Below are 24,908 nucleotides of genomic sequence, written 5' to 3'. Positions count from 1 at the left end.
GTTAGTGGATTTCACTTGTAGCCAATTCGATCCGCATTACGCTCGATTACATTATCAGGCTTGCGGGCCGCAGGGATCGAGGGAGAAAAGGGGAAGGGGGAGGAGAAGGCTATGAAGTAGGTGTGTACAGGGAACGTCGGATGAAGAGGGAGATAAGGTCTTAAGTAGCGACTGATTAAATCTCGGGACATATGTGTGCCGATCAATGGTACCCCTCTCGTTTCTGTCTATCTATCCTTTTTCCCTGCCACTTCAGCGTTGGCTTTTCTGTTGTTCGAAAAGAGGGGCACCATCCTCCACTCGTTCAGTTTGCGCGGTGCTGATACGCTGTAATGCTGTCTCATGGGAATTCGCTCCCTGTTTCCTAGACCATCCCTTTACTACTCTTCCTAGCCACGCTACATCCCCCGTCTCTTACACCCTTCCTGTCCACCCGCTCGATCTACTGGGCGACGTAAAAACACTTGAATTAATCGGCCTATTCCCGGTGGAACCTGCGAAAGGTCAATAGGATCGGGGCGACGGACCGAGTGCACGCTTTTATCTCGATGCAACTTTCGGGGGTTGGTTCTTGCTTCGCTGACGACTCTACCTAGTTGTCGGATAACTAATCGCTCCCATTGGCGAATCGACTATGGCATATGCTCGCGGCATTTAATTATTTCGGAAGGTTTTGGACGATAAATTTCTTGTCTCGACGATTTCACGCGTTGGGAGAAGTTTGAATTTCGACTCACCGATTGATCGAGGAGACGGATGGCACGTTGTCTTGAGAGCAAATGCCTTCGGCCAGCAATCGGTCCCTGATCTCCCAGGCGAACATTGTCGGGTTGTCCCTCTTGTAGTTGGCGATCGCTTCGACGACCGGCGGCGTCGCCACCTTAGGTTTCGAGCCGCCTATCACGCCAGCCTTGAAGCTGCCGGTTTCGTAATACCTGCGAACAAAAAGAAACCGAGCCGATAGATCTATGTCAGAGCATTCTATTACGTCCCTATCGGCACCTTTGTTTGCTATTGTTCCCACGACACATGGGTGCTTGCGTTATTCTAAATTTCTGTTAAGGCAAATTTTATCGCGGTCGCGAAATTTCCTCTCTTTCAGCGGAAATCGAACGCAAGAGCGAAAGAGAGGAAGGATCGTTTTTCCCGCGACGGGCGGGCAACGTCGGAATAACGAATCGCCGTCCAGCGACGCGTCAACGACCGGCTGTTTTAAAACAAACGGCTTCTACCCCCTGCTGTATTCTCTCCCTCCACCTCTGACCGGTCGTTCGTTCTCTCTCGTTCTCTCTTTTCGTCTCTCGACCAGCTCCCAGTGGGGCCGGTATATGCGCGCGATGGGCAATCGCGATTGGCCCGTCGTCGTGAACGCGCCCTTTGTGTCTAATTAGTTAAATAATATCTTCGCTCGTGCTTAAATTCAATTACGGCAGAAAGGCCGCAATAATGGTCCGCTTGTGGGCCGCCTTGATGGATGTGGGTCCGCCGCCGGCGTCGACTCGCACCCGTTTGGATAGCCGGCCAATTTTACTGGCAGCTCGCTTTGCCAGATTCGCTCGTCGTTACCGCGATAAATCGAACGCAAAGTCGTCCAACGAAAATTCAAGTATCCCGGTCGTTCGCTTTGTACGATGAACGCGAACCGAAAGCAGGGACAACATTCGAACTGTTCCAGGTAGACCGGGTATCGGTTACTCGTCAAACCGTGAGAAGCTGATTCGACGAGCGTTGCTAGCTAGCCGTGACAGGTTGGAAGCTGTTAGACGAGGAAACGGTACCGAGAGAAAGCGGTCATAATCGGTATTGGTTAAGGGGGTAAGGGGGAAAACTCGAAATCGATCCGGCATGCTGGAATTTGATTATCAGACTTCCTCGATTGACAAAACTATTCTCATCCTATCGGTTCAGAAAAATTTTCTTTTATAATTTAAAGCGTAAAAAATATATTCTCGAATGAATATTTCATATATTTGAAATTTGTACACGTTTTCCCGAAACAACCCCTTTGATCGGCACGATTTGTCGCGAAACGATAGAAAACTAATGGACGTTTCTCCCTTTCACGGACTGCGGAGCTCAAAAGTAGGCGTCAACTCGCGTTGCACGTCGTTAAATCGTGTCACCGGCTTAGGACAATGTATCACTCGGCAATATTCTCCCCGAACGAGAAACGATTGCCCGTGAACCTGCAGCTAAAAGCGTCGGTAGGGTTCCCTTAAACAGGCGAGCTCGTGTCACCCCGCTTCGAAATTATTACGATTATATCTGGCGTAAAACCCCATTCCCGGTCCACATGCTGTTGCTCACCCGTTCGTGTTTCGCCCTTTTTATTCCGCGCCCACGTTCCGCTCTGAAATACCCGTTACGTCGTTGCAATTTTTTAAATCGACGTCCTAGGGATTGTTCCACCCCATAGATTGCATTAATTTCACGACAACTACCATAACGATTTATTTTTAAAGGCAAACTTTAAAAAAGCTTTCGCCGCAGGCGTTCACTTCCGTTTCGTTCGAACGCAACGTTCGAAATCGTCGCGATTCCTCGAAGAACCGACGCAAGCCGTCGCGACGTATCAGCGACGCGTGGCTGCGTAAAGCTGCAGCGTTAACAGCGTCTCGTCGCCACGGCTTAAGGCCATTTTCATCGCGGCTTCGCTTTTTCAGCTTGTAAAATCTTTAGGTTGTAAAGTTACATCTGTTCGAACGAAACGGAAACGAGCGGTCCGTTTGTGAAGTCTACTTGTAAATAAATTTCAATAGTTGTAAGTAATTCGTTCTAACTTCTTTTACACGGTTCGCTGTTTATCATCGATTTGCTCCTTCTAGCTTTTGTTTCTGTCGAGCCGTGAGATCTGAATTTCAATCGAACACCGTGGATGTAGAAAAAAGTATCGTACCACTGGGAGCGAACGGGTTTCGTCGTAGAAAAACTTTGCCGTTTCTCCATCTCGGTCAGCTTAATTTATTTGTGCTTCGGCTTTTTGGATAAATCGTTAGGAAATCCATTGCTAAACCGTTCGATATTGTTCCTTTTTCCTTCGATTCACGCCTCGCCAGACTGTACTCCATTGCACGATTCAACTTATCGATCGAATCGCCTATAAATCCACTAGAAAAATAAGTGCAACTGGACGTTAATGTACCTGTTAATTTCTGTTCATAACACATTGCTGCCAATGTCGGTGCGATATAAATCGTTTTGATTAAAATCCTCCCAGATTCACGATTAATTACTGTTCGACCGGCAATTTCCCCTACAATCATTTCATACGCGTTAATATTCGATTTCAAACCGATCTATGGGAAAATTATTTAATTCGACTGAAATTAATACGCTGAATGTTGTAGTGAAAATGGGCATCTGTAGTAAGACAAGTTAAAATTAATTTTCATATTTAAACTTTCAGTTTGGTACATTATATTATCATAATTCTAACGCGAAAAAGCCTAATTAGTTGCCTAGTAAGGAGAGAAAGAATTCAGTGATCAGACACCGCCTCCATGGCGGTCGTTCTAATAAATCTACTTGTAACTGTAGGATCTCCAAATTTTATATATCATCATATTCTAAATAATTATAATTATAACGTGCCATACTACATACGTCCCTTTTTCATGATACCAATTTCAAAACTTTAATTCCTGCACTCTGCGTACCTAAAATGCAAAGTGGACTGTGCATACGCATCAGCGATCAGCTGAAAGGAATTCAAAATTCATCGCAATCGATCATAAACTGTCGAAATTCGATTGGCTAGATTATCGGAAAACAGCGGCCGGAAAATCCAGGGAGAGCGCGGTGACTAGAGAATCAGTAGAGTAGTAAATAATCCAGCGACCCTATTATGCACTTGGTATATATATATATATGAAAGAGAGTCGTGTATGACAATGATATTCCAGCGGCAGGGACGCATGACATTCGGGCCATCAAAACGGCACGAGGCCACCCGTTATGTAACGCGGGGTGGAGGGTGGAAAAAACATGGAAACCGCATATCGTCGCAGCCGCTGGCACCCCCCGTCGTTGGTCGAGGAAGAAGAGGGGTGGGTTCCTTCCTTCCGGCGTCGCAGTTTCATCCCTGGGTTCGTTCGCCTCGTGCTCCTAACAGCGTCTTTAATTAAATCACTCCGACCAGAAATAGTCTACTTTTTTCTCCAACTCTCTGCTGTGTCTTTGCTCGTTTCTACGTTTCCCTTGCCCCTTCTTTCTTTCGTTGGCTACGTACCGTTGGCCTCGTCTGTTTCGATGCAAGGAAATTACGGTGTTACGTTCAGCAAACGAAGCATTGGTCCTCTTGTATGAATCACTCGTGCTCGCGATCGCTAACGCGTTAAAATTCATAGAATCATTGTAGAGATATTCTAGGATAAGAATTCTCTTGAATGTGACACGAGAGCAAGTTGCAAGTCCAAGGCATCAATTAACATAGAACTGGTTCTACATCGGAGCAATTTCAATTCCCATCGTGAATGAGAATCGATCGCGCAGAGTCTCACAGCGATGTTGATCGGAGATGGAGGAATCGATGGAGGAAATCATTGGAGCGCCAAACGAGGGAAGGGCAAAAAGCAAGGTGTTCTCTGACGTCGGATGGGGACAGAACCGGGGGCACGGGGGCACGGGGGTACGGGGGCTGCGGTTGTAACGGATACGGCGCGGCGGTGCGCTGGATGGCGCCGGAACGGTGTCGGTACTCACCTCGACAGTATCTTGGATACACAGCCGTGAGATACCCTGAGTTGTCTGGAAATGTCGCACGGTCGGACGCCGCTGTGCGCTAGCTCGACGATCCTCTGCCTCACTACATCCGGTAGGGGCCTTCCGTTCACGAAGACGCCGCCGAGCTGGTTAACTCCACCGTGGCCTGGAAAATGGAAATCGATAATGCATTAGCCGTGAGAGAGCTCTTCCGCGAGCGGAAAACGTCGGTACGCCCGGTTCGAAACGTCGACTTGACCGAAGTCCGCTCGCTTAGAACGTTTGAAAATTAATAATATTTCTAGCGCAACCCTAACTTATCCGCCTCTGTTAAGTTGAATCATAATTATTCGAAGCAACCTGCTTCGAATCATTCGATTTTCCCCGACAATGAAACATTAGCAGACCCCCGTCCCGTTGGCAGCTTTATTTTCGCGCGTTACAGCCACCTAACGCGATAACTTCGTTCTAATATCGTAATGGAGGGTCCTGGACCGCGACATATGTCCCCGTGTTCGTGCCAGTGTACCGATCATTCGATGATCATGCCTGTTTCTAATCCCCTAACAGAACACAGCGATGAACTTGCCCGCCAGTACTGTTATTGCTAACGACGGCCCACACGATTCGACCCCCTTCCGCTTTTCTTTTTTTCTAGACGATCCGAGTTAATGCAGGATCAAACTGATCCATCGAAATACGAACGAGAGAAAGAGACCGTGTTCGATTTAACCTGGTCTAGCAACGCGGTCGAGTATAACTTCTCTGATTGATGTCTCCTCGGTTTCGCGTTTGAATCGAACAGACCTAATCTACTAGAAAATTAATCCTCCACCTGTCTCGTGATTGTTCGCCGTTTCATGAAATCAGGGAGTTTCCTTCAACAGGTATTCTTACGTTAAGACGAAATTAACCCTTGGATGCTGGCTTATTTAAGGATCAGTTCTTGTACGGTGGCTCGATTCGCGTTTAACGGGGACACAGCGCGGCGTTCTGCAGAGAAACGATCGGCGCTAATTAGCAGGATTGTCTGGCCGTTTCGATGAGAAGCATCATTGTTGGCCGGTCGAGGTGCGCCGTGACGCGTGAACGGCGTCGAATCGTTTCTTTTCGTCGATACCGGGCTATCGCGTTGCAATCTCCGCAATAGCAAGTCGCGGCAAAGACAATGAGGGATCCGCGATCATTACCAGAAACGATACGCGCTTTCCGGTCGCAAATCAATTCGCTCTCGTGTTTATGGTCGCATCCCCGTGGCGATGCCGGTAGTCAAGGGGGATATCGGTAGAATGATGGTGGCGCGGTGGTGGCGGTGGCACGGGAAAAGCACCATGACTACCGTACGAACCTCACACACGCCGTCACGCCTGCTGACCACAACTATACGAGCTCCCTGAATTCAGCCTGGACCACCCCCGCGGCCGAATCCAGAGCTACCAGTGCTACGAATTGTCGAGCCGTTGCTCTCGCAGCCACCGTATCACCGAAGCTTATTATTGTCCCCGACGAGATGCGTTTCTCGGCTACGCTGAATCTCGTTTTCCTTTTAACGCAGACCCCTCGTTTTGTTGCTCGTTACTCGCTTACTTATTACCCTCTTCTTGCTGATATTTTCTTTCTCCTCTTTCTTTTGCTCTAACTATCCGCTCCGTTTTTTTCACAATTTCTTTTTATCTTCTCACGGATTTTCATTGAGAGAGTGTCTCTTCGTTGGAAATTATTCTTTTGAAAATTAGACAGTCTTAATTTAAGTTCAGGAAGAAACTGAACTTTCTCACGATCGATTGACATCAGCTAATATTTCTCTTCGCGGATCAACAAAGTGTTTATAGGCATTTCGACTCGTCATCAGAGAAAGCCAGCCTTCTTTCCTAATCCGTCGCGATTTCAGCTGGTAGCAAGAACGACGATACAAAATACGATGACCTGGCTGTCCGGTGAACTGATACGGACTACTTCCGGACTACCCACGATTTTCATTAACGATCAAAATGATTGGAACATCGATCGCTCTGCTAGCTTTATATCAAAATCTAATTTGTTAACATCCGCCCGTTACCGTACAAGGATTTTTCAAGATGCGTAGGAAAAATGAAGCTGTAGGCGTGCGAGCGTGTATCAGCAGTAGCCAAGAACTTTGATATAAATTCCCGACTAGTCACACGATATTTCTCCAGTAGCTTTGTTCCTGTATTACATTACACTCTGACATTACGTATTGCAAGCGTGCTGCAACGCGGTACACTTTATTACTCGGTCCTTTGAAAAATAATCAAAAACGTGCAAGCTTGTCTCTGCTTGTTTTTAGGAAATTTATAAAAATTCTCATTTCTCATTGATAACGTTTCATACAAAATTATAATTCGACGACTATGGGAAAACCTTGCAGGTTCAGGTTTAAATTCTCTTTAAACTAATAAATTGTTGAACAGCAATTACACAGGCAATTTTGGGCGTTCAATGAAAGAGACTGGTCGCAGAACGATTCGGTTGCGATGCGCTCTCTGACCGCGCCGTTCTTGTTAATGTTTCATAATTATTATCATCCCATTAGTTTGAACGGAACCATTGGACGGCCGCGAATGAACGCGCGGTTTCGATCGGTGCTGTTTTAAAACGAAACCCTACTTTAATTAATACGATCCGATAGGTAATTAAACGGGAATCGTTGGCAATTAATATTTTTCTTTTACAAACTAGTTATCTAACGTTGAATGATATATTTCTTATCTTCAAATATACTTTCGTCTGGTATTTTCCACTAACGATACATATTTTTTGTTAATTAAAAAACCGTACAACCTAGTTAACGTCGAATCACATGCTTTTTGCCCTCGATTTTCTTTTTACACGATTCTATACTTTTCACCGCGAAGGTTCAATGATTTCGATTCTTCTACCAGAAGAAATCATCTAGTTTTTATAAAAGCGATTGAAAACAACGAGAGTACAGAAGCTTCTGATTTTATTTGGGCTAGAAGAAAGAAGATTTTTCGAATTGAATTTTCAGGTGATAGTTTTCGATGTTCTTTATGACATCCGCAAGGTTTCACCGCGAATTTAGGGGAGGTAAAAGAGAGCCGGACGATTCCGCGAATGGTTCCTATGCGGAACGATTGCAACGATTGCGGTTTAGTTTTTTTTACCGATCGCGGTACCGCTACGAATCGAACGTAGCGAATGAAGGTCATCGGATTTCTCGTTTTCGCACTCTCGTTTGTACACGGACAATGCAGATTTGTCGTCGACCGTCGCTCGACTTTCCTATCTACCCAATGCTTCGCTTAATCGATAGAAAACCCCGAGAGAAATCGATTTTTACGCTATCGGCTTCGCTCTCACGATCGTGGAAAACGAGCGGTATCTGTTTCTCCTCGGTCAGTTTTTACTGGTTCCCGATTGAAATCCCTACTGATCCGACGAAGATTATCTCCGTTGAAAAACCACCGAGACTTATATCATTATTTCATACCGAGTGAAAAAGGTTTCTCAAACAGATAGCGAATCAATCATTTATTTTCTACACCTGTTCGAAATTCAATCGTGTAGTTAAAACTTGATAAACAATTTACTCGTCATTTATTTTATAATTTGCAAACGAAAGCTTACGTCTTACGACGTAAATGATTCAAGCCGTCAGCTGTGCAAATTAAAAAATAAAAAAATCCAAAAATCCAAAATTTGAGAAGCTAGTGAAGAACGGAATGGTACGAATGATCAGCTTACAAGTGTAATATTCCATCATATTCTGATTGTAACGATAGGCGGTGCTGAGGTCCATCTCGGCACCTCAGGAGCCGACGGCCGTCGGCTATGGGAATCCAGCTGGTTCCTCTCGCCGTGTAGATTTATGTATAATACGTGAAAGCCAGGCTCGTCTCTATTGACCACCGATAAAGGGCTGTTACACTCTTCGAGAAGTGGATTTCGTGTCTTTCTTACGGGATCGGTAAGGGCCGGTCTATGGCGACGCGGTACAATAAATGTCATCAGGAACGTCTTTGTACCGGACGACGGGTGGCTTCGGCGAGCACCCGGTCGACCGTCGCTTCATCTTCGTGAATCGAGAATTCGAATCCTCTTTCCTCTAGCACAGCTCTACCTGTGGGACACTTAGGATCTAAGATATATTCCCCCGTTCACGGCACTCGCGGATGCATCACTGAACTCCACTTTCGCACGCTGTCCACAACGATCCGCCCACGATGCAGTCTTCGAAAGGGTTTTCCGGCTTCTTCATCGTTAGCTCCGGTGTCAGGACGTATGATTTATCGGAACAGTTCGTGGGAAGGAATACAGAGTAAAGGTTCTAGTTCTCCTCGAGATTACACCTAAGTCACTTTACACCACTTCACCGTATCCAAGAAACGTTCACTCTCGTCAATGTTCACTAGGTTGAATTTGAACCGATCCGAAATAAGAAAATCTACCACCGATATAATCCTTGGGTAATCGAATTTAATCCATTTGGAAAGGTAAGCACGGGTGTCCGTTGGATGTTTCGAAGCGGTGACCGTGTCCCGTTTGAGAAGTAGGCAAAAAGGTGGTCGGGTCACGTCCGACTCTCGTTATCGTTATCAGTCGCGGTGACACGGTGGCTGGAGGGTCAAAAAGCGGCACGGTGGTGCGGATAACAACGACGTGAAAGCGCGAACGAGGCTTCTGCCGATGGGCACACGTGACTTGGCCCAAGCTTTTCGACCCCCGCCTCGATCGTCGAGCTTTCATCCCCACGCGTATCGCAACCCCGCCTTTTGCATCCCTCGATCAGCATCCAGCCAGGAGGATCCGAGTCACGATTGGTCGGCGGGTGATCACGTGGAGACGAGGTGGGGCGGCGTGCGGCGCGGAGCGGCGCGGAGCGGAGCGACGCGGGGTTTCTACGGAAACGGCGGCAGCGTCGCGCGGGATAACGTCGTTATTGGCATCGGGTGCGGAGGGATACCGGAGTGAAAGAGAAAGAGAGAAAGTTTTAGCTGTATTAGCGAGAGAAAGATGAGAAGGGGATCGTCGGGATGGAAGAGGCAAAGGTTGCGAAATAAACGTTCGCCGGCTGGTCTACCGCCAACAGTCCCACGCGAAATCACGCGGCGCACACCCCCGTGAGCACTGCTTATTCATGAGCCTGTCCCTCTCAGGGAGGTTCTACCTTGCTCCACCGATACCGTGTCTCGCCTTATCGATTTTATTTATTTAAGAGTTTCCCTTTGTCGCTTCGCTTCCTTCGGCTGACTTTTCTTCTTCGTCACTGTTCGACCGTTTTGTCTGGCCGCTGTTTTTCAAGACCGTTCACCACCACCCCCGATTCTCAAGCCCGAACGAACCATCGAGGATCCCTTTTCCCGTGGTCTCGCTTCGTCTACCTTCGATCGTTCATTGAGAATTATCGTAAACGACCGTTCGCCACTGGCAATTCTAACGTCACTAGTATCTTCAGAAGAATAAGATCAGAATTATTCCGTTAAACATGCAAAGTCACTTTATGCTTCGCGATAGTACCGAACGGATAACGTGGACGTTTAATCGATTTTGATCACTGCGCACAGTTGACGGAACGTGCGAAGCGTATCAGTCTCAGCGACGACTAATTACGAGACTGATTACATCGGGACAAATACCGTGGACACTGTCCATAGTCCGTGGAGGGACGTAAAAGGTGGATGAGGGAGGAAAGGGCTAGGAATGTGCAAGTTACACGCGTGACAGGGTGGGGAGATGAGCGTAAGGTGGGGACGATATATACTGGTTTACAAACTGCGCCCCGCTTCTTGGCCATGGATATACTTTCCTTGGGAAACTTGTACACCCAAGGTATATAGAACATTTACGATAATCTATAGATGCTTACTCGCCGGAAGAAACTTATCACTTTTATGCAGGCTATAACTCGAAAGTTAGGCAATGCGCGATGCATTCCAATTACCCCTTCAGCCAGTCCAATTACTCATCTCTACGGCTTTCCAATTTTTGCTCGTCCCGAATTATATTGCGCTCGTGCGTTATGCGGCAAAAGTTTCCGAAACTCGTACGAGGATTTATAGGTAAGGATCCTTGAAACATTTACTCGGAGCAGTTTTATTACCGAAACGCATTTTCGTCCTCCTAACCGCTAGACACCGGCGTCTCTTAACCCGCGGTCCACGGAAAAGGGGGGATGAAGCATTAAAATCTGGAGTAGCCTGCCTAAAAATCCAAAAAACTTGCAGTTGTCTTCGCACCGGTAAATGGTGCATGAAACAGATACGATTCGCAGGAGATGGTAAAAAAAATGTATCGAGATCGGTGGAAAGAAGAAGCGACGGTGGTCGTGGGCCCCCCTCGGTAGGGGGCGAGAAGAGGGATCAGCAGGGGTCCCCCACCTATCTAAATGTTACGCTGGGAAGCGTCTGGCTTGCGTACGAAGCGACTTGGATCAGCCGGATCGCCCGGAAGGTGCGGTCAGCCATCGGCGTCGGTGGGACCGTTGTTGGGCCGCGAATCTCACAAGGGTCCGGTTTACATTCGAGTGCGTTCTTTCATGACTCCTTTCTTCGTTTCATTCCACCTTTCGTTCCGACTCGCGCCTCGTTCCTCTCCTTCGCCCACCGTTCACAAGCTCGCCGGCCTCCGACATTAGATACGTGAGATCGGGAAACGCGCCTCTCTTGTCAAACGACGTTCTTACGCAATCGGTGTTACCACCCGACACTTGTCTTCGACAGAGATCCCGTAATTTACCTAGCCGGCCGATTCTGCGTTTTCAAATTGTCCGCCGCGCCGTGTCGAGATCGATTGCACGGACACCGCATCCTGTTACGATGTCAGCCTTTCGTTCTTTGTTTTTTTTTTTTTTTTTTTTTTTTAACCTTCGCGAGTAACATTCGGAACAAGGCAAGATATTCTCGACTCTCGATCTCCTCTATGACGAATCAGACTAACGCAGCGGTTATCCGTCGGATTAGGAAGGATAGTCTAGGCAGCGATTAGCTAACCACCCACGTTAGCCCCATGATCGATGCACCCCGAGTATCGAGCTCATCTGCATCTGGCTCCACCCTAGCTCCAGTCGCAATTCCCGACCACACCGTGTAGTCGAACAGTCTCGGACCCTCTAGTCGGCGAAACTATCGTGGCGCATAGTTCGAGCGGTACCCTATTTCGCTGCAAATGTGTCTCGCGTCGGTGTAGTCATGCAGAGGACATATTGCCCGTCAACGGGACCGGGCTCGCTCGTTCGTTCAAGCCAAATGATATGCCAAAAGCGTAATCTCGCGAGATTCCTCCAGAGATTAGGTCGTCCGACGCGATAATGACGAATGGATCGTGAGGATCGCGTGACAGGTGAAGCAAAAATTTCGTCGAGGGTGTCGCGATGAAGGGAGAGACGATCTACTTTGCGAAACGAAGAAGATGAGTCGTTGGTGAAAAAAATCACCGGATGAATTTATCCTCTGGTTGCTTCTTTTATCTCGAAATCGCCGGGGTAAAAGGGAGTCGCAAAAAAGTCACGAGTATCCCACGAAATTTCGCTACTATTCCGCAAAAGATTAACCCCTAACCGTATTACGATGGCGGAGGGCGGCGATAACTTACGAGATTTCATGTAAATAGCACACTTACTTATTCGCCAGTGTGTCGTGCGGCACAAGTTAAAAATACGGAGGCCAAGGTGAGGGATGCCGAGATGAAACGAGAACAAGAGCGAGAACGAGAGACGATAGAAGGTATAAGAGAGGATTGGAAAGAAGAAGACAGAGAGGAAGTGACTTTTTTGCGTAATGAAAGCAATCAATTCAAGTCCCTGGCTCGAGCGTTCCTTTGGTAAGGGAGAATCGTGCCGCAGCTTCGTTCCTTCCATCTTTCTCTCTCTCCGTTACCTCGATCCACGGCTAAGGGCGGAAAAAACCTGGTAGGGGTAGTAACTCACTCTCGCTTCACCCCTGCCACCCTCTTTCTCGCCGCCCTAACAGTGGCCGCACCACTTTTGTAGTCATCATAAAATGCCCTGCTTTCAAGTTCCGACGATTGCTACTATTTCTTTCTTTTTTTTCTCTCTCTCTCTCCTCCTTCTTCTTCTTTTTCTTCTACCCCCTGACCGAGCCGTTCGAGGGTAGTGCGGCGGTAGGAAATAACGAAGTGGTGAGTTCAGGAGGAGCTATAAGGGAGGAGGGAGTCGGAGGGATGAAGGGGAAGCAGCGAGCTGAAGCAGGTTAATCCCGAGTATTTTCTAGCAAGGGGGTTAGCGGCAAGTATCCGAGCTGCTGGGCGAGAGTCCAAGGGATGGGGATGTGCCTCTTTAAAACAGCACTAAAGTATCGTTAATCTTGGAAGGAGAAGCTCTTACTTTCGCCGGGACAAACTAGTTAGACACATCCACTTGATACAAAAATAAATTGCGATCCGACGCGATACATCTTCTCTTGCCCCTTGCCCTCGCAACTTCCTCCCTCCCTGCCGCCGTTATCGAACACGATCATCTTTCGGAAAATTAAAGCGTTTCTCTCGATTTTCATAAAATTGCTATATTGTCGGACGGCCTCGATTACACACGGTCGAAAGTAATTGTTTGCGGCGAACAAAGAGCGCCCGGGGTTCGTCTGGTAAATGTTACGAGAATGGAAATCTGCCGATGATAGACAAAGTCCCGGGCTTCCCGCGGGAAATGCTAAATGTCAAACACACGACCCTCCTCCGTCCCCAGGAGAGATAAAGGCCATGGCATCATAATACGATTACGCGTTGTCTCCTTGTTTAGACGCGATTATTCTACCTTGTGTATTACACACAAACATCCTGATTCTACGTCGAATTTGGAAGTGATTTTGTAATAGAATTTTCAAAGAATTGTTACGATTACAATGTCTTAACTTTGATATTCGAAGATAGACCGTAGATAAACGGTACCGCTGATTTCTCTGATTTCGGTACCGATTAGAGCAATTAGGAAAGACGATTGCTTAATATTACGCAAATGGATCGTTTGGAAAATGAACTTACTGTAGAGCAGGGCCTTCCATCGAGCATCGCGACGCCTATTTTTCCGCTGAGATTGATAATCATTGGTCCATGCCTCGAGCACATCCACCATCACAGGCATGATCCAGCGCGTTCATTTAAACACTTCGTCACTTTGTCGAAAAAATACGATCCTCAGGCGACTTGATCATTCCACGCTCGCAAATAATTTTCTCGTAGAATTCGATTGATCCGTCGCTACTGAATGGATTTATTCGAAAATCGAACGGCGATACTATTTGCTGTTTACGCTCGCGTTTATGACGACAGATCGAACATTGTCTATCAATATTTACTTGTACTCGTGTCGGAAGATCGTGTTGAGATTATATCAACAAAGAGAAATATAGAATTCAGCGATGAATAACATGGAAGAGAGAAGGCAGGATCGATAACGTTTAAAATGTTTTGGCAAATCGAAGTGGCCATTCCCCTTACTCTGAATAGGAGTATCGCGATGAAGCATTAGGAGGGATATATTTGGCCGATGTAGCAATAATTTCTATGCATATAGAGACGCGTATGCGCGCGTACGTGTAGGTGGTACAGTGACGGCACATAGATCACAAGGGCCTGCCGACACGCGACAGCACGTGCTTCCCTGCAACCGCTTTTCTCCTTCTTCTTCCAACACCACGTGCCTCTGTACTTAGGGTGAACTTCATGAGCTTTCCACCCGCCGCAAACGACAATCCACTCGAGTGAATCCCCCTTACACGTATATGTGGCATAACCCTTCTTCCAGCCATTACCATCGCGCTATTCATCCTTAATACAACGGATCTCCGGAATGCTCCTCGAATCGTGGAAATTCAAAGTCGAAAATGCTTTACACATTTTCCTATAATCTCTGAGAACCCCACCTATTCACCCTGCTATTTATTCCCAAGAAATATGCATGGATTTCTGGCAAAGGTCGCATCATTCATAAAACGATCCAACACATTAATTACCATCTAGATAAGGCTGTTACAAGATTGATATTCAGATTCGTAGGAGGGGACCGAGGTTGGACCGGGTCTCCCTAAGCGGGCAGAATCGAGAAGGATCTCCTTCGACATCCGAAGGTGGCGATGCGATGGTGAATAAGGGCGGGCGGCCTCAAGGGGGTTTAACCCGGGGGTTGGTGCATATTTCACGCTCGGTGGTCCCATCTCGCGGAGACAATCTGAACCAGCGTGGATACATCATCGCGTGACGCCACGTAATAACCTCTTGGGCCACAGCGAGTGCCTTTCAAAACCCTCTTATTTATTCATCTCACCTCGTCCTTGCTCTGTCGCCGTTCCACCCTCTTCGGTCTCTTCTCACCGTCCCGACGCGCTTACGCGAAGCCCGGAAGCGAGAAAACATCCTGATGGCTCGGTCGGACGAGGCTTTGATTAATGCGCCCCGCGGAAACGCAAAGGGTCGGATTTTCCAACCGGAGCTACAGCGTTTTCTTATATTTTATTACGAGTCTTGTTGGTGGTCTTCCGTCGGGCAACTTTCGCACTCGATATTGCGTAAAATCCTCGAGTGGCCATGATATTTCAGAGTTTCGCAAATTACGCTTGTTATTTCGCGGGAATACAACAACGATCGAGCTGGTCCGTTGTTCGCCACGAATAATTGCCACGACCGAGCCGCCGCTCGAACGAAGAAAGCATCGATCAGCCCGAGGCTGGCATCGCGCTCCGGCCATTCCACGAATAGCGTCTAATTCATCAGTGAATTCTCTCGTATCGCTTACCCGCCTTGATTTTTTCCTACCCACGACATCCTTGGACAGCTTCGTCGCCAGATGTTGCCGCGTAAGCACGTCGACGAAGGATCTCGCGGTGAAAAGGAACATCGGAACAGGCTACTTTTCACCCTAGCCAACGAGACTCGTGCCACCCTAACGTTGTACGCGTTTCTACGAAGTCTCTTCTTCGCTTTCGTTTCCTATCGCGACTTTTTAGTGTTCGTCGAAATTAGTCCCGGGAATTAGTTGTACTACTCTCTGAAAAAATGAAACTTTTCCCATTTCTTCTTTTTTAAATTTACATATCAAGACTTTGCTTAAATTTTTGCACGATGTCCATTTGTGATGGGATGCCTTAATTGGTTATTCTGCTTGGTACTTTGGTAACAATTCAAGATCGTAGACGCGTAAAGAGTATTTCTGTGTCGGAGAAATATCGTCGAAACGGGCCTGGACCGGGGCCGGAGCCGTGGCCGTTAAGATAATAATAATCTTACGAGCGCGAATCCTTCCGCGGCGCGAGACACGAGGAACACGCGTACGTTCTCGAGAGCTCGTGTCGACACACGTACTCGACTCTTCTCGTGTAAGCCAGGCCGGCAGAAAGGCTATTTGTCGGATGACAAACGAGCGTCGGGCTACGTGGGTGGCATCGGCAGTCGCGGGAAATGGTGAGCACCGCTCCGTGTCGCCGCACGCGCTTTCGTGTCGTTCGGTTTTCGGAATCGGCCACGGATGCGAGCTGAATTCGAACGTGTCCGCGACCGACCTCCAACGTTCCGCCGGATCGGAGTGGATACACGGAAATCGGGGATTTATTTCGGAGAATACCCGTGTTTTGCCGGGGAAGTCATCGATGATTTGTAGCCGATTCGTTCGGGCTTCGCAAACAAAACTAGAGAATCGCGATTTCAAGAAAAATTTTCATGGAAAAATTAAGCTAGATTATAAATTATTCACCGAAGCACTCCAAAAGTAATTAAAAAAGAAATCCTTTGTCTCGACGAGCCTGAAATCGCGTCGGTCGCAGAGGCACGGTAGAAGTAGATGCAAGATAACCGGGGGTAGATTGGAATCGTCTCGTATAAGTATTTCTGTCCGAGCTAATTCGTGTTCACAGTGTATAAATGGAAGTTGGACGATCGTTAGATTCGTGATTCTGATTACTTTATCCGCGTATTTTAGGCACGATTCTCGATGTTACAAAAAGGGATGCTACTGATCAAAGTACCCTCTCCTTCCCTCGAACGTACAACGATACCGTAGTTTCACCTGTTCCATTGCAACGAAGGGGTTAAAATGCGGTCGCGACCAGAGTCCAGTACACAGCCCATTCCGTTACACGTTCCGTTGTCTTCATTCAAGGAAACGAATCACCGTGTCGGTGGTCGTTAAAGACGCGAACCGGCGCGAAATTGGAATTTGTTCGAGCGTCGTTGTCGGCTAGTAGCGTAGATCAGCGCCTAGTATCATAGCTCAGAGAGCATAGCTACAGAGAGAGAGTGGATGCATTTCGGTGGGCAGCAGGGTAACGTTTCACGCGGGCACACACGGGCTACGTGAGTGGCACGTAAGTGCGTGTATGTGTGGCCGGCAGGCACATAATGTCTAATGGGGGTGATTGTGCTCGCGCTCCGTGACGGATCAATCTGCCACCCCCTTCAATCCCCTTCTCTCGGCTTCGAAGAGAGACCAAGAGGGCGGGAGGGCACTGGATACAAGGGAGAGAGAGAGAGAGAGATAGTGGTAACCCTTGGTCTCACCAAGCCGAAACCCAAGCACGGACTCGCGTGGATAACGCGCCTATTCGTCATACCTACGAAGGGCTGGAATTAGACGCTGGAAACATTATTAATCGACCAACGTTCGCAGCCAACTCGCGTCCTTCGTGTTCACCAGCGAATTTGCCTCCCCGAGATCAACGATACACCGTGGAAATCTTTTCGAAGGGTGATCCTGCGGTAATTAACCCCGTTACGCCGTGTTTCATTCCGTAACACCCCCTTCGGCGTCGTTCGATTCACTGAACGAAACTTTTTGATGAAACAATAATCTTTTTTTTAAATTTTTTTTCCAAAAAAAAACAAAAAAAAACACGAATTGATTTTGAAAGACGATAAATTTTGATGTCGTAAGGTTGGACGTAAACGATTGGTAATCGGTTCGTATCACATGGTGCACCGTACACTTGGTCGCGTTATAAATAGAGGCTGGTTATCAGCTTTGAAATACAAGCCGCCCGCGGGAAAAGCCATTTTAATTACCGGGCTAGACGCGTGCAATTCGCCGCCGTGCTGTCGACTTTCCGGGCCCCGGCGGGTCGCCGATATCTCGGACGCCCAACTAGTTAACCAGGAAACGCAATATTTCAGAACGTACGGAGAAACATTTATAAGCGTAACCTGTTTCCAGTCTCCGTTCTGGAAGCGGGCATATGGTATAAAGTAACGAGGCGATCTCTCATATCGAGCCGCCCACGTGCACCGCGTTGACACAAACACGGCCGTTCCCTGTACAACCCGATCGTTCTGGAAAAACAGCGACGATCCGGTGATCGAGAAACGAGCAAGTTCCTCGTTTCTTCGCGGTACTCGTCGATTTCGCGTGCACTCGTTTACGCCTCTTTTTCTTTCCCTTTCTCTGTAAAACTTTCACGACGATTCGCGCGACAAATCTTATCGAAGTTGAAATAATAAATTTTATTATTTCATTTTAATTATATTTTAAAAGATACCATAAATTCCTTCGATCTTTATAGCATTTAGAATCCTGTATTTATCGTGTTACCAGCATATTGCAGAACGATGAAATATGTAATCATTTAACGAGATATCTAAATCTACCTGATCTCCGACTTTGCTGTTACATCTACTTCGATAATATTCATTTACGGCATTTATCCAATATCCAAGAGCAATGCACCCATGTTATGCCCGCGGTTATACACATATCTATACATCTGATACCACATTCTTTCCTAGTTTACGCATTACTTTCTAAGCGATCAGTGAAAGGACAAGATCGCTTACCATTGAAACCTCGCAATATACATAGAAGGTTAAACGTCGATTGATAAGTCGGTCACGACCGAGCAATTGTATTATTGCTTCGTCCACAATCTATCATCGAGTGCAACTAATTTTAATTGCTGTTATTAAACAGCTGAACATTCATAGATCACGTTTCTTCTGTTTCTACTTAATCCATCGATTTCAATTTTTATCTCTTAACTCATAATCAGTGTATCGATAATGGATTATCGGGGTTGATTCTGGGAGCGATCGAAAGGGTCGATCTCGAAGATCCACTTCCGGAACAACTTGGTTTCCGTTCTTACCCACCGAGACTGGTAGCGAGAAAAGTTACGACGCTGCTCGTTCGGCCACAGATGGCAGCAGAAGGTTGTTGAAACAGTTCTTCGTAAGGGTAGCAACCCTTAAATTCAAACGAAACATGTTCTAATATATCGTTGTACAATTTGTATGAATAATTTTTTAAATTACACTCCATTTAATTCTACAGAAAATGGTATAGTATTTACAGTTTGCTGATTACATTGCTTCCTTTGGAATGATAAATGCTGAGAATAACGTTACAACGGATTTAAATCGAACGAACGTTGATTATAGATTCCTTCAACCGTACTTCGAAGACCTGTTGCGAATTAATAGCGAAGATTAGTTATCGCGGATCGTGATCTTAATAGACACTATCGCTTCAGAGCACAAGCGTCGATCACTGAGATCTAGGGCGTATTATTTATTCTTCGATTTCAAGCAATTTATACCACCAGCCATTGCACGCATCTATCATAGGTGGCTCTAGAAAGCGCTTCTTTATTTATCCATTAATCAGTGTTTAAAATTAGCTCGCGATTAAAACTCGACCACAGTCGCGTCGACAGAAGAACGAAAGAAAAAATCGTTCGTTTTCTCTCGATTCGCGCAAGGACGTCGAATTTTGTCGATTCTTAGAAGGAGCATTTATTTTTTATAATCTACTATCGTTTGTTTATCGTATGATGATTACACGTAAAAATCGCGAATGTTCGAAAAGCAACTCCAAAGCGTTTTCCATAAAAGATCATAAATGGACCATAGGAGGGATCGCTAGATCACCGCGAAATCGTTCGAAGGGTAAGAAACGAGAAGCGTCTAAAAATTGATACGGTGTTTCTGCGGTCCGCTGGGATGCCGAGATCGTACCTGCACGTGCGTTATAATCGCGGCAGGCGGAATTTTTTGCCGGCACCCGACGAATGGGATCCATTCTCACCAAATCCTGGGGTGCGGTGGCAGGGCTTTTTCTATACATTGAAAATTCTGCTGGACACCGCGAATCCGGGTCGGTGGCGCGTCGCGTATCCTCGGTGTCGGGATTTCTGCGGTCGTGTCGGCCGGCTATAATTGACCCTCGACGCGTATATTATAAATGCGTGCAACGGCTACCAAGCAGGCAGGTATATCTGGTGGTGGGTAGCGGGTAGTTAAGAAGTGGCTGCAACTTGCACGTGACGCGTTATGGCTTTAACCGCAACAACGCGCCTCCGACCGCAGGAACCCTTCACTTTCCTCTTTACTTCTGGCCCTCGATACGCCACCTCTCCGATACCCCTTGCCGCGCCCATAATTACTCGACGATGATACCAATGGTATATCGATCATCATACGGCTACCCTTCGCTCCTCCGTTCCTCGCCCGTCTACAGTAATCCCCATTAGCCACCGTAATTACCAACCGGTATTATGTACCGATTCAGAGCTACGTTTCTGCGAACGCATCTGTTCCGACCGACTATGATCAAATCTAATTTACACTACAGCATAGCGTCGGTGTGTTTGTTGAATCTATGACGAAGCTCGCTACGTCTTTATAAATAAATTTCTCGGTTTTTCGAATCGAACCATCGTCTTGCCCGATTAACGAGTTAATCATTTTCTCCGTTCCTATCAGAGATCCGTTTCTCGATCGGGAAACTTTACGGGAAAGTAGCCGCGTTCTAGTTGTAAATCACGCGCACACCGGAGGCGTGGATTTATTTTCGAGTCCATTTCATGGCATCGGCTCGCCGAGGATGAGTCATGATTGTATTGTTCGGCCGGACGAGGAGATACAACACAAATCATTTCCTGCCGTATCCCTATCCATCTGCCTTCGCGTTTACGCGTCGAGCCGAGCCGCACCGAGTCCGTGCGTTTCGTGCACGCGTGTCGATCCGCGACTCGCGGCTGTGTGGGTGCAACGACGCGCAACGCATCTCACGCTCGAGTGCATGCGTCGCGCAATCGTCTACCGTCGGACGCTGCACGCGACGACGCCACCCGCGAGAACGGTTTCGCGTTTCCCGCCAACCATCGCGACCACCTTTTTCTTCGATTTCATCAACTACGGCACGCGCTACGACAGCTGCGTGGCCATTACGTTTATTCCGCTTCGCCCTACCACCACCGACGCGGTGGAACTTTGTAAAATTCACCTGCTGATTATATGTAATTCGACTCGAGATACTGCATCGTCAAATTCTTTTTATTTCGAATAAAATTAAATTTTGCATAAATTAGTTAGCCAAGGCTTAAGATACAAGTACAGCTTGCAACTATTCCAGCTAATCTTCCAGACGCTAACATCGATATATCTTTTCTTACTCTACATGACCACGCGAAGCACGGTTTCAAACGTAGCAATGCTGTTTACAGATAAAGATCTTTATGCTAAAGAATAAGGGCATCGAATACCTTTTCTCAAGAGTAATTGTATCAATCGCCGCGATGCTTCATCGGTCGGTGTTTCTGCATGGTAACGGAGGACAGACAGAGTAGCAAAGAGAATCACGTTCGCTTAGCAACCAAAGGATCGCCATAGCCCGAGACGTCTAGCTAATAGATGCCAGCAATCTCGGGAACACCGTCCGTTCCGTTGCACGGCTACCTATTTCTCCAACATCAAACCGAATGTCCGCGCTTCTTCATATCAGAAGCCGCATATCTGTCGGCGTTAATTTGTCGAATCGCGCGGCGTCGTTAAATCCAGTCGCAAGTCGAGTGGATTCCAGTTGCTGCGATTCAACGACGGATACAACGAGCAGTGGTTCAGACCCCTGTCCCCTACTTTTTATTAATTCAATTATATTGAGGAAGCAGCGGCGAGCGATAACCAGGCTCCAATAAACTCTTCTAAATCTCTTGCCTGGGGTACAAACGTCCTTTCGTGGATATTAATTACAAGCCGCGTGTACCTGTCTCTCGTTATCGGTCAATTTGTTTATCCGCGCTGGAATGCGCGTTTTCCATAACGGATACGCTACGTTTCGTCGGATTTTTCATCGAGATTTTTCCTCCTCTCCGTCTCTGCATTCCAATGGACTCGTACCTACTCAACATCCCTACTCGAACGTACGCAGAAGCGTCGTTCGTCCGGACTCGGGAAAAGACCAACACGCCTCATTGCTCCCCTTTATGAAGTTATAAAACGCAGCTCTTTCGCAGTCGTTACTTGACGCACGAACGCACCGAGGGAAGCGTCCAATTCCCGTCTCTTTGCTCTCGTTTGATTACTACGCGATCTTTAGGAATCTAGCAACGGAATTTATGAAATCTACCGGATCGTAAATTAGCCTGGATAGTAATGGTGATCGTTTAATCGACGCTGCCGCAATTGCATCGGATCGAAATGGTTCTAGAGTGGCGTGTGAAAGATGGCTTATCTGTGGCGTCCAGTACGTCTCGTATCAACCGAGCGAAATTACACTCGCTCCAAAAGGATCACTGACGTTTCTTTCAATCTCTTCATCTTTTCTTTTATAAAATATTACAGGAAAAATAGCTACGTCGCGTATCATCTCAAACTTTTTAATAACAAAATGTTTTATTAACAACCTCTAACGACTATCGACCCACAGAAACACGCATTCGAGAACGCGAGCGCGTTTGCCTTTCGAGAAAAGGGCAGTTGAAAGCGAAACACGCGAAGAGAAAGTGTGAAATTGACCTGCGTGGTATGGTCGTGTCTAGTCGGAGTTAAGGTTGTTCGTCATGTTTTCGGAACGCATGAATTTTCCTTTTCTCAAAAGCGTTACGAATAAATTACGTCGACCAGTTTCCATCGTTCCGGTGGCATCTCTAACAAGCGCGGAACGCGAAGCTCGGCGAGGAGGAAGACTGGCGAGGAAACGTTTCGAGTAGAGTCCGCCCTGGCGGGAGACACTGCCGGAGGATCACGGTGTCCCATATAAATAACTACCGGTGGAGTGTCTACCAGCTCGACCGTTTCCCTTCCCCTCGCCAGACGGTCCGCTGTAATGACATGATTGCATACCTTCCACACACGCTCATTCCATGTTTTCCTTGCCTTACCTACGCGTATAGAACAAGGTGGAGGAGGAGGAGGTCGTTGGAGAAGGACAACGGGAGGGAGGGGAGGGACATTCGCGCAGGGTCCTTTCCCTAATAAGAATGTACCCAATTTATTAAAAAAAAAACAAGGGTGATTAATTTTACAAAAACCTAGTGAAAATCGGAAAAATCTGGAAACACTCCGCGATGATTCAACCTTACCAAGCCTCGACAGACCAAGCGTGTACGCTGGTACTGGCGGGAGGCAGCAATCGAGTAGGCATACCGATACCAGAGGTTTGCGCGCCCGGTATAACCGCGAATAAATCCTCTAATCTAATTGATACGGGCGGACGGTATGCAGGCTCGGGTTGGTTACACGCTAAAACGGTGGTTGTTAAGTAGCCCCGACGAAGCAGATAGCGCTCGGCCACCGTAGACCAACGTAGAAGGAAAAACGACGTCGTGGTGGGATCGGCAGCGCATTATAACGGAAGAAACGTCTGCCACGGTCCCGGGATGAGGAATGTTTTCCTCAAGGCTGGGTTAGGCTAGCTAACTAGTGGACGAGTCGACGCGACGCGTCGGGTGGATCGGTTTTTCAACCGCTTCCGGTTGGGAGTGCCTGTTGCTATCACGATCCTTCTGTACACCCATTAAATGTCTTCATCTTCTCGATCGCCGCGCCGGCTAGTTTACGCGCGGCAAATTTCATTGCGCGACCATCGCAAGGGGAGAAAAAAGGTATAGGAGGAGGATTCGGTTCGTTTCGAACGACGATGTCCGGCTTTCTTAATAAGATTGACACGATAAATTAACCGTGAAGGAATATTGAATAGCATCGGTACGGGAAACCGGTTCGCGTCTTGCAAATGATCGCGTTCCGATATCGTCTCGAGCCAAGCATCACCAGACGCAATATCTGTAATTGTTGCGTAACGTCGCTAGCATTACGTAGGCACCGACTACAGGTTATCTTTAAGCTCCTGCCATTTTCCTCGTTTTCCTCCTTTTCCTCCTTTTCTGTCGATTTTCCAACACGCGGCTGTTCGTTTGCTACAAATACCTGTGTCGTATTTGCGACAAGTGGATAGGTACTCACATCCATGAAAAAACCCCTTTCAATTCTCCGTAGAAGAAGAAGATTCTACCTCTGGCACAACCACACCATAGAAATTCTCTGTTTCTCGTATTCGATCGTTCTTGCAACGCGTAAACACGCATAGAATTTATTAGCAGGTTCCTGGACGTTTCGTTCTCTTTGACGTACGCGAACCATGCCGCCTATTGAATGGAACTGACCGATCTAATGGCGGAGTAGAGCAACGAAACAGGAGATTAAAGAGACTCGAGTGGTTGTTCGCTAATGATCTTGCCGGGTTTAGAGTCGTGGCGACGATGTCGACCACGATACCGGCTGTTTTACGGCACTCTCTCTCGAAATCGAAGGAAACAAGATCGCCGAGGATGGTTCAAAATAAGAATTGGTCACTTTGAACCCCCAGTAGATGAAGACTATTCGATTCGGACTGCACCAAGATAGCTGTTATTTCTACGTTTCTAAGCGGATGATAGTCATCCGCGCGGGGTTGTTTGGCATAGTTACCAAGAAATGTTATCGAAGAGGCAAGAAAAGGGGTAAAAGAGAGAGTAAAGTCTTGGGAAGAGAGCGGTAGGAAAGTGGAAGGAAGGGCCCCCCACGAGCCACGAGCAGGCCCTGCTCTCCGTGTGGTCTCCACTACGCCTCGCGGCGACCTCATCCCTTCTGCTCACCACGACCATCCTCTTTCTCCTCCTCCTCCTTCTTCTTCTCGCCGATGCTCTCTCCTCTCCTCGGCGTACATAAATCTCGGTAGGTTGCATTTATACTTAATGTTGCCAATATACCGCTTCATCTCCCTCCCTCCCCCACCCCGTTCGCCTTCTTTATTAGCCGAGAGACCCACCACCCGGCGGAATCAAGGAGAGTACGACACGCTGCTCCTCAGGTTCACCCGGTCAACCCTGGCCAGGGTGAATTTATCGTCCCCCTGGTATCTAATGGATAGCCACGACGCCGTACGTCATCGACGTCTCGTGTAAGATGTTTCAGCTGTGCGCCAAAGGATCCTGCTACGTGGACAGGTTCCTTCTCATCGTTCTTTTTTTTCTACTTCA

The 24,908-nt window shown here is 47.3% G+C and overlaps 1 protein-coding gene and 1 long non-coding RNA gene across 6 annotated transcripts in view; one reads left to right on the top strand and one right to left on the bottom strand.

Annotated features, from left to right (window-relative positions):
- Positions 1 to 24,908, top strand: part of LOC117607810 (uncharacterized) — a 112,601-nt gene that overhangs the window by 16,655 nt on the left and 71,038 nt on the right. The window lies entirely within an intron of this gene.
- Positions 1 to 24,908, bottom strand: part of sv (paired box protein shaven) — a 105,358-nt gene that overhangs the window by 20,154 nt on the left and 60,296 nt on the right. For 4 of the 5 annotated variants that reach the window (XM_076688546.1, XM_076688545.1, XM_076688547.1 and 1 more), the window contains exons 4-5: positions 4,702 to 4,867; positions 738 to 935 (exon numbers count right to left, since the gene is read on the bottom strand). In XM_076688546.1, the coding sequence (XP_076544661.1) occupies positions 738 to 935; positions 4,702 to 4,867 (364 nt within the window). Of the gene's footprint in view, positions 1 to 737; positions 936 to 4,701; positions 4,868 to 8,427; positions 9,399 to 24,908 lie in introns of those variants that run through there. The other variant, XM_076688548.1, reaches the window with a different exon arrangement.

This window comes from Osmia lignaria, chromosome 6, assembly GCF_051020975.1.
Source record: "Osmia lignaria lignaria isolate PbOS001 chromosome 6, iyOsmLign1, whole genome shotgun sequence".
NCBI lineage: Eukaryota > Metazoa > Arthropoda > Insecta > Hymenoptera > Megachilidae > Osmia > Osmia lignaria.
This window is presented reverse-complemented; position numbering and strand designations above follow the sequence as displayed.